The 8,885-nt window shown below is 49.6% G+C and overlaps 1 protein-coding gene across 1 annotated transcript in view; it reads right to left on the bottom strand.

Moving 5' to 3' along the window:
* Positions 1-234: 234 nt before the first annotated feature.
* The window catches only part of PLXNA2 (plexin A2), a 208,186-nt gene continuing 199,535 nt past the window's right edge, over positions 235-8,885 (bottom strand). The window contains exons 27-32 of the mRNA XM_079107853.1: positions 7,967-8,066; positions 6,871-7,061; positions 5,380-5,549; positions 2,737-2,949; positions 1,964-2,114; positions 235-748 (exon numbers count right to left, since the gene is read on the bottom strand). Coding sequence (XP_078963979.1) covers positions 653-748; positions 1,964-2,114; positions 2,737-2,949; positions 5,380-5,549; positions 6,871-7,061; positions 7,967-8,066 — 921 coding nt within the window. The 3' untranslated portion in view covers positions 235-652. The remainder of the gene's footprint in view (positions 749-1,963; positions 2,115-2,736; positions 2,950-5,379; positions 5,550-6,870; positions 7,062-7,966; positions 8,067-8,885) is intronic.

Genomic DNA, 8,885 nt, shown 5'->3' with positions numbered 1-8,885 from the left:
TCCAGGTTCTACTGTCCTCTCTGCGAAGAGTTTGGTTGGAACTTGTGCTCATTCGTTCTCCTCCTCCTTGTTTTGTTTTTTCGTCACAGGAAAGGAGACCGTTTCCCCCCTCCGTTTCTCTCAGCCTCTCTTCGTAGACTTTTCCTGACATTCAGAAAGAGGAGTTACATGAAGGAGGAGAGACGAGGGGACAGACGGGGGCAGAAATCAGAATTAAACAAAAGTTGGACGGGATTAACAGGGCAGCTTTTTGTTTTGTTTTATTTCTGTATTTTTTTTCCTTTTTCTTAAAAAAAATTAAATAAAGTTCTCATTATTTCCCCAATATACATCAAAGGAGTTTTCATGCAAAGCAGCAGTCACGGAGGCAGGACCATCCCGGCTCCAGCCTCTCGCTGGAAGAGCCACCTTCTCCTTGCCGGCCCTCGTCTCTTGTTCTGGCTGTGGATGAATGGTGGCCGCGGCCTTTCCTGGCAGGAACTGGCTGTGAGGAAACCTGCTGGCGTCCGGAGAGGGGCCCTCCCCTCTTCCTGGGGTGGGGTCTCAGGGGCCGCAAGCTCTGAGGCCTGATCCCCTTTACTGTCCTTCCTTCCGAGACTCCAGTGTGACAGCTCGTGTGGGTCCATCTTCCCAGGAATTTGGTCCCCTCCTCTCAGCTCTCAATGGACATGGCACTAATGAGCTGCTCCACCTTGTATGCCAGCCGCTGCCGCCGGGCCTGCTCATCTTGCTCTAGTGCCCCAATGAGCTGAGGGACAGAAGAACAAAGGGGAGTGACTTCAAGACTCAGCATAAAGCACACCACTTCCCAGAGTTCTCCACCCTTTGCCCATCCATCTAGCTTTCCATTCTGCCTTGATGAACATAACCTTAAATAACTGAGATGATTAATGGAATGAAGACATGGACAGTCATGCTTTGCTTAATGACAAGTATACTCTCTGAGAAGTGGAGTGGGTGGTTGCATTTTGTCACCATGCAAATATCCTAGAGTGTATTCATACAGACATGGGAGATAATGATGCCATCGAGAGACAGGCGCTGTCTGATGTCGCTGCTGGTGTGACATGGTACAGTGTTACACTGTAAACTTTTTAAGTACAAGAAATGTACTCTAAAATTATGATAGTAAGTGTAGTGAACACATAAACTGGTAACACAGTTGTTTGCTGTTAAGTATTCCATGATGTACCTAATTGCGTGCACTGTTTTTACACGACTGGCAGCTCAGTAAAGTTGTGTATGCCAACATCCCTGCAAATGCCTGGGCAATGCTCCATGGCATTAGGAGGGCTTTGAGGCCAGAGGAATTTTTCAGCTTCCATTATAATCTCTTGGGACCACCATCATATATGTGGTTGGTTGATGACCAAAATGTCATCATACAATACATGAATGTATGTATGCATATATTTGCATACATGCACATGCAAAAATATATGTATGTATATACCTAAAGTGTTTAAAACAATATGCAGCATACAGGGCATACAGGAAGCCTGGTGTAAATGTTAATTATTATTATTATTACCACTACTGCTGCTTCTTTCAATGCCAGCGCGTGACTTCTCAATCTCCCCAAGCCATCCTTTTTAACCTCTATTTATGTTAAGGGCCACCTGTCTATCTGAAATGTGACTGGCAGGATCCGCCCAAGTGCAAAATAGTTTGATTCATTGTTTAAGAAAGAATGAAATTCACCATCCAACGTTTTGAATTGAAAAACAATTCAATTATTAAAAGTGCTATTTATTGTGCTAACAATGACTGAAAGGTGGTGATGCATAAGCAAGCGCTCAGTGAATCAGCAGAGGTTAGACTGCCTTATAAAGGAATGACAAGGATTTAGAGCTCATGGGCTTTTTGACTCCATGATTGTGTTTTGTAAATTACCCTCTATTGTTATTGAAGGAATGAGTCAAGCTTCCTGCTTCATGGCCTTGCTTCCTGCTCCCTGTCTTACCTCCTCACTGTACTTGCTGACGTAGGAGTAGATCTCGTTGAGGGCACTCAGCATGTTGAACTCCACGGCGTGCAGGCGTGACTGCTCTGCGAGGTAGGCGTTCATGTCCTGGTCGCTGATGGCGGGGAGCTTGGCAATGTCTGCATAGTATCTGCCATAGAGAGGACAAGGGCCTTGATGGGGACTTAGGAAACATTTGCACACACCAACCCTGGCCCTGGGTCCCCTGGCATCATTAGGAGTCCCCAATTGTTCCTGTCCTCCTATGTCTCTTCTGAGGTGTCTTCTGCTGCTGCCTCTTGCCTCATGTTGAGGCTGAAGTCTAAGGCCAGAGTCTTCAGGAGACGCCACCCAGCTTAGAGCTCCTAGTGGCACTGCCCAGCAGAAAAGTCAAGACTCTGGCCATACTTCTTATGTTCAAATCCCATCTCTGCTTTCTGCTAGTTGGTCATCTTGGGCAACTTCTCTGTGCCACAGATGATAACAACGGGGATGATAATAGTTACTTCACAAGTCCATTGAACATTTTAATGAGATGATACATACAAAATTCTTATTGCACAGTGTTGGGTGCTTAGCAAGTACTCCACAAATGGTAATTAGAATGATAGCAATCAGACTTTCAAGGGATCCTTCCTCCCCACAGTAGGATGTTTGGACAAGGAAGAAGGAAGGGAGCAGGAAGGGAGTGTAAATAGAGAGCGCTCACTGATGCTACAGGGCAGGCAAAGCAGCAGGGAGATGACACCGGCCTGTCCTGAGCAGCTACTGACCTCTCTACCCAGCTCTTGTAGCTGGGGATGTCCTTGGCATAGAGCAGCTTGTTGGAGGGGGAGTCCTTGCCCAGCCGGTGCTCCGACGTGGAGCAGGAGTCCATGAAGGTCTGGGCCACCACAGACAGGCAGGCGTCCGTGATGCTGCCCTTGTGGATGTCAAACACAAACTGGGGGTTCTTGATGACGTTCACCCAGAAGCGCAGAGGGAGGCTGCAGAAAAAGGCAGAGCAGACTCGAGGATGCACTTTGGCCATGACCCTTATGCCATCCACTAATGTTCCCCTCACCCCCAAGGGTCGAATTGCCTATCTAAAAGGCAAGTGGATGAAGTCAGAAAAAAAGGGGCTAACTGGGCTGCTCATTCAGCCCAAGCTACTGCTGACCCTGGGAAAAAAGGAGAGGGGCCTGGTACCCTAACAGGGCACTGACCCTGTTCCCTGACAACTGAGGGGTGGGCGTGGCTGCATCCGGTTCCCTCCTGGCAGGCTTTTCTTGGGGCCTCCGTGCCCCAAGGGAAGCCTGAGTACAGAGGACAGCATGATTTTCTCAGGACTTCAAACAAAGCCACCAGGCTCCTAGAGTCCCCTCACAGTGCTGGTGGCCATTGTGCGCAAGGATGCAGCCGGCAGCCCCAGGCACTGCCTGAGAGCGGGCACAAAGGGTACCACCTGCCCTCCCCGCCCAGGCCGGCTGCTGGAGCTGCTTCCCAGGGCTGGTCTGCCTGGCTGGGCCGAGGAATGGGCTCCCCTGGGGGACATTCTTTCAGGATTCTCCCCAGGGCTTTCTTGTGTCTGGGCAGGGGCAGAGGGAGGAGAGGAGGCCATTGTTGGCACCCTGGGAATGGCTTACTGTAGCACAGAGCTTTTCCCACCCCAAGAGGAACCCATCAGTAGTTAGGAGACTTCCTTCTGCGATTCAGGAATTTATAAGCAGAGGGGAATGAGCTTTCTCTGCTCCTGGGGCCATAAGGCGGATAAGCCCATTTACCCTCCTTCAAAACCAGAACAGCTGCTGTTTTGCCTCTTTCTCAACTCTGCCTTCTTTTCTAGCTGCCTTCCGGCCTTAACTCTTTTGATGCCTGTGTGGAGTAAGCCCTGTCCCCAGGCTTGTCCTGAGTGACATCCCCAGCTTCCCCTCTTCTCCCCTTCTTCATCTTCTCTTGACTCTCATGGACTCAGATGTTCCCCAATGTCTTCACAGTGCCAGGTCTTGGGAAAGGTCAGCGTTCCCCACCCCAAGCCCTCCCATTATGATTTCTGCTCATCCTCCGATGTGCAGCAGGAGGAATGGCCTCAGCTGAGTCTGTGTAGCTCTTCTGCCCTGTCCTTTCTCTTGGCCACTTTGGAGACTTCTAATCATCTCTCCTTGGACATTTGCTATGTAAGGTGTGGACCAGGGGACTCTCCCCACCACAACACCAGGAGAGTGCATGTCTAGTACTTGGTCTGATCAGTCCACAGAAGGTGCAGAGGTGAGAATAACCCAGAACCTTCTCTTGATTTCCCCAGATCACCCATTTCCAGAACTGAGTTGGGTATCCTCCAAAGCAAAGGAGGCAGCTGTGGTCCTGCCGTGGGAATACAGGTGGAAGGCCCATCCTGGCATAGTGCACGGTGGGCTCCTCGCCCCATGGCCATCTGGGCCTCTCCACTGCACTCCCTGCAATCAAAGCTACAGACTCAGGAGGGCTCAGCGCCCTGGACTAGGAAGGAATATATGGGTTTGGGGTTGGCTCTTTCCAAAGTGTTTTGTTGGTTGCTAGGACTTTTGATTCCCAAATAACAGTCTGAGCCCATCTGTGTCGGCTCTGTTCTCTGAGGAGATCGTTGACTCCAGACAGCTGCGTGGGCCGCCTGCCCAAGCCAAATGCCTGTATCTCCCGTCTCTGTGCTCTTGCCGAAGGAAGCCTTTTGAGTCCTGCTCGTGGCCAGGCCCTGTCTGACCTCAAAGCCAGTCCTTAGCTTGTTTTGTGGTTCAGGCTCAAAACCTGGGAGGGAAAGGTCTCATGCCAGGGGCCTGAGGGAGCTGCTTCTCCCACTGCTGGTCTGGTGGAGACGATTTAAGAGAAGAGAGTCCTCTCTGCAGGACATTCTGCCCATTGCTTCCTGACGATATGGGGACAGGGTAATAACTTGTCCTTAAGAGATGGGTTTTCCAGTGAAATCATTAGTTCATGGACTCCAGTCTATAGCAGGTATGTGCTCTCTCCCAGCACTGACCAAACTTCATCCCCGGGGGCCCATCTCAGGAAGTGCCCTCTCAGAATGCCTGACTCTGAAGCTCTGCTGCGGGTTTCAAGTGTGGCTCTTTGCCCAGGGTCCCCCAGCTCTCTTTTCCTGAGAAGAGAGGTCTCACAGTCAGAGGAGAGGGCTCTCCTTGGGGAAGGATCTCAGGCCAAAAGGGAAGAACTCCAGTGTATGTGCAGAGTTCAAGCCAGGCAGGCCCTGCTTGGAGCGGGCAGCCTGGGTACCACGCCGGCTCTACAGAGCATGTGTGTTACATGTTCTAGGGGCCTCCCATCACCCAGCCCCCATTGAGAACAGGCTGCCCTCCCCTCTCCAGGGACCCTGCTGGTCTCCACCGCCCACAGTTCTCTGCTTCTCCAGGCTGCACCTCCCACTGAGCTCCCCTAGGGGTTACCAGTTGCTTTTCCAGGTGTGCCGCACATCTGTGTCGTGGATGCTGTGTCTGTCTGCCTGCTCATCCAGGAAATCAAACATGTATTTGATAGCCAGGGGGAGAGCGCTGCCCCGGTGCACAGTGCTGAACAAGGTCTCAAACAAGTCGTCCACGAACTTCTGGAGGGTGCCCTGGGGGAGGCGTGGAGGGACAGTGTGAGATGAGGGGGGTGGGGGTACAGGAAGCAGACAGGCATACCAGATGGTGCCTGGGACCCATTCTGCCTTGAAATTTTGTCTGCAATGTGAGGCTGTGTAGACAATGTGGCAAAGGTGCAGAGGGATGCTAGTTGGGGTGACCAGGAGGTGGGAGGAATTGAATGGGCTGGGGATCCCTGGGAAGAATCTCTCCTCTAGTCTGTAGTAACATGCCACACTGATGCTGCATCTGTGACCAGTGGGTGTGGGTTCAGTGCTTTTGAGGAAGACAAAAGCACTGAGTTCAGGTTTCACCGGGGGTGAATGGGAGGGCACAGACTGCAGTCCAGTCTGCAGAGGGCATCTAAGGAACAAGTCGGAGAACTGGGTGCCTCCTGGCAGGACCACAGAGGGTCTGATAGGAAATATGAAGAGCCTTAAAATATCAGTGATCTGGGACAAATGAGGTCTGAAGCATGAGCTGGGGGTGAAAGGTTTAGATTTCAGAACAGCCAGGCACAGCCAAGGTTGAAAGGCCTTGAAGGGTCTCTGGGGAAGGGACAAGATTGGGCCTGGGTTTCACATGTCTGAGGATCAGTGAAACTTCTAACATTTTCTGGTGCCTCTTTGTTGGTCTCTTAATGGTATGCTGGGCATGGTATGCATAGCAAAAATGGAGATACGAGGTCTGATAAAGTAGTTCTGGGACATTCTGGAAGCAAGTCTGGGAGCTTTAAGTTTGCATGCATGAAGATCTCAGAAGCATTGTTGCAGGGGGAGAGAATTTAAATCTAATTTATCCTGGAAAATGCAGGCCATGTGATCACCATCTTTAAAGGCTTATTTTGTTCTGTGCTAGGAAGGCTAAACACAATAACTTCCATCAATATGTAGGGACAGATGGAATGGGGTGGTGGGGGGCTTTTCCTTGGCTTGCCAGACAGGGTCTTCATGTTTTCTCTCCCATTGTGATCAAAAAGGCAGTGGAAAGGCAGTGATGGCAGAGGGTGGCACATCTGATCGGCTAAAACAGACAAGAAACTCTTAAGTATCTTCCCAAGGGAGAGAATAGCTCCTCTGAAGGCAACAGAGTCTTACGAGTGAGCAGAAGGCAATGGTACCATTGCTGTTTTTGCCAAAGGGCAGAGAACAGCAGTGGCTTCATTCTCTGGGAGCTGTGCCTAGGGTCTTAGACCATGGCTCACCTGAATGGGTCCCCTTAAAGGACACATGCCACGATATCCTTCCTGTATGTGGAGCCACAGGACAGACCTCTCTGAGGAGGCTTCCCTGGCTTGAGTAGAACAAGAGTTACCTTGGTGGCCAGTAGCCGAGTCAGGTAGATCTCAGACACCATCTTGCTGCCCCGGTCACCCTCCTTCTGGTCACCATGGTCATGGTTCTTCACCAAATGCCACACCTTGACCCCACTCTCCAGGTCTGGAGTGATCATTGGGGCTCTGGACCGCAGGCTGTCGGGACTGCCCGTGTACCTGAAGGAGGAGTCTGAGGAGGAGGGGTGGTGGAAGACTGGGAGTGACTGTGTGCTTGTAGCATCCTTCCCAAATCCTGCCCATCTGCTGCACCGACTCAGAATAAACTTGTTTCATTTGGAAGGGGGCCCTTGGGACCTCATGTTTGGTGGAGTCTTTTAGGGTACTTAGTTGTCATGAGGACAGAGGACCCTGAATTCTTTTCTAGAAAGAGGTTTAGAAATTCCATGAACCAAAGAGACCCTTGGGGATTTGAGAGCCCCCTTCCTCTCCTCTGATGCTTCCAGCTATGAATAATCAACAGGTAAAATGTCAACAAGATATTTTGGTAGGTGCTTGAGTAAAAATATGAATACTAAAAAGCTATTGGCTGTAATGATCCTTTTGGGAATTAACAAGTCCCTTTATTCTTGGGACCTAGGATGTGACATTTCCTGAGCCCATTTTGGAGCTGTTGGGTTTAGTCCTGTGGTGTCCTTCAGAGAACACTGAGGGGCCCAACATTCGTCAGGGTGGGAAAGCAGTGAAGGTCAATTGATCGTCCAAGTCGGAATACTTTACAGAATAAAACAGGATGCTATTAATAATCAGCCTGGACAACAGGCATAAACTGGGACTGGCTCACGTAAACGGGGATGTCTGAACCTCCCACCAGGTGTCTCCCTATTCTGAGCCACTCCGAGTTCCTCACTAGGCCTAGGATATCAAAGGATGGACAAATGGTACCACCTGCTTCCACTGCTCTGCGGAGACATGGCACAGAGAATTACTGAACTTGGGAGAAGGGAAACAAGTGAACGAGTGCCTTTGAAGGAGGCCAGGTCAGGGCTTCCTTCTGTGAGACGGGGTGGCTGCAGTCACTGGAGGGCCGCAGAAGCCTCCATTCCCAGCTGCCCACGCTGCCTTCCTGGTCCTCACCGTATCTGCTGATGGACGTCCGGGAGATGCTGGCAGAGGCAGGGATGTTGTAGGAGGAGGTCTGTTTGGGGACCAGAGCTACCACCGACCGGTCTGATACCTGAGAAGGGTACAAAAGGTACAGTGTGTATGAATATAGGTGTTTTGGGTAGGTGAATAGCAAAGTTATGGGGTAGGAGGGTTATGGGATAGGAGTGGGTAGAGAGGAAGAAGTTCAGGAATATTATAAATAACTATTACTAATATTTTTTTATTGGACCAGAACGGCCTGGCTCAATATGGCAACTTCTTGTCACATGTGACTATCAAGTACCTGAAATGTAGTTAGTTCCAATTGAGACATATTCTAAGTGCCTGAGTTGAAACGTGCTAAAAATGTACAAGAAACACTGGATTTCAATGATTTAGTATGAATGAAAGAATATAAACTATCTCAGTAATTTTTATACTTATCATACATTGAAACAACAATTATTTTATACTGTGTTGAACAAATACATTTTAAATTAATTTCACCTTTTTATTTTTGCTTCTTCAATGTACCCAATAAACTTTAAAATTAAGCATGTGATTTGCATGGGTGACTTGTTCTATATTTCTGCTGGACAGACATGACCTCCCATCAACCTTGTGAGTACCAGACAATTATTCCCATTTTACAGATGAAGAGACGGAAGCCTGGGAGTGCTGCAAAACATCCTCAAGGTCACATCACTAATGCGCGGTACAGCCAGTATTTGTAGCCAGATCTGTCAGGCTCCAGAGCACATATTCTCCTCCTTATATATCCTAATTTGGGATTTTATTTCTAGTCACACTGGTCTGAAGCCTGTTTTCCCTTTTGGCTCTGATTTCTTTCTGGCCTGGGTCCCATTATGCCTGGGCCACCTTGAACAGTTTTAGCAAAAAGGTAGCTGCC

This window comes from Sciurus vulgaris (genome assembly GCF_902686455.1).
Source record: "Sciurus vulgaris genome assembly, chromosome: 12".
Lineage (NCBI taxonomy): Eukaryota > Metazoa > Chordata > Mammalia > Rodentia > Sciuridae > Sciurus > Sciurus vulgaris.
This window is presented reverse-complemented; position numbering and strand designations above follow the sequence as displayed.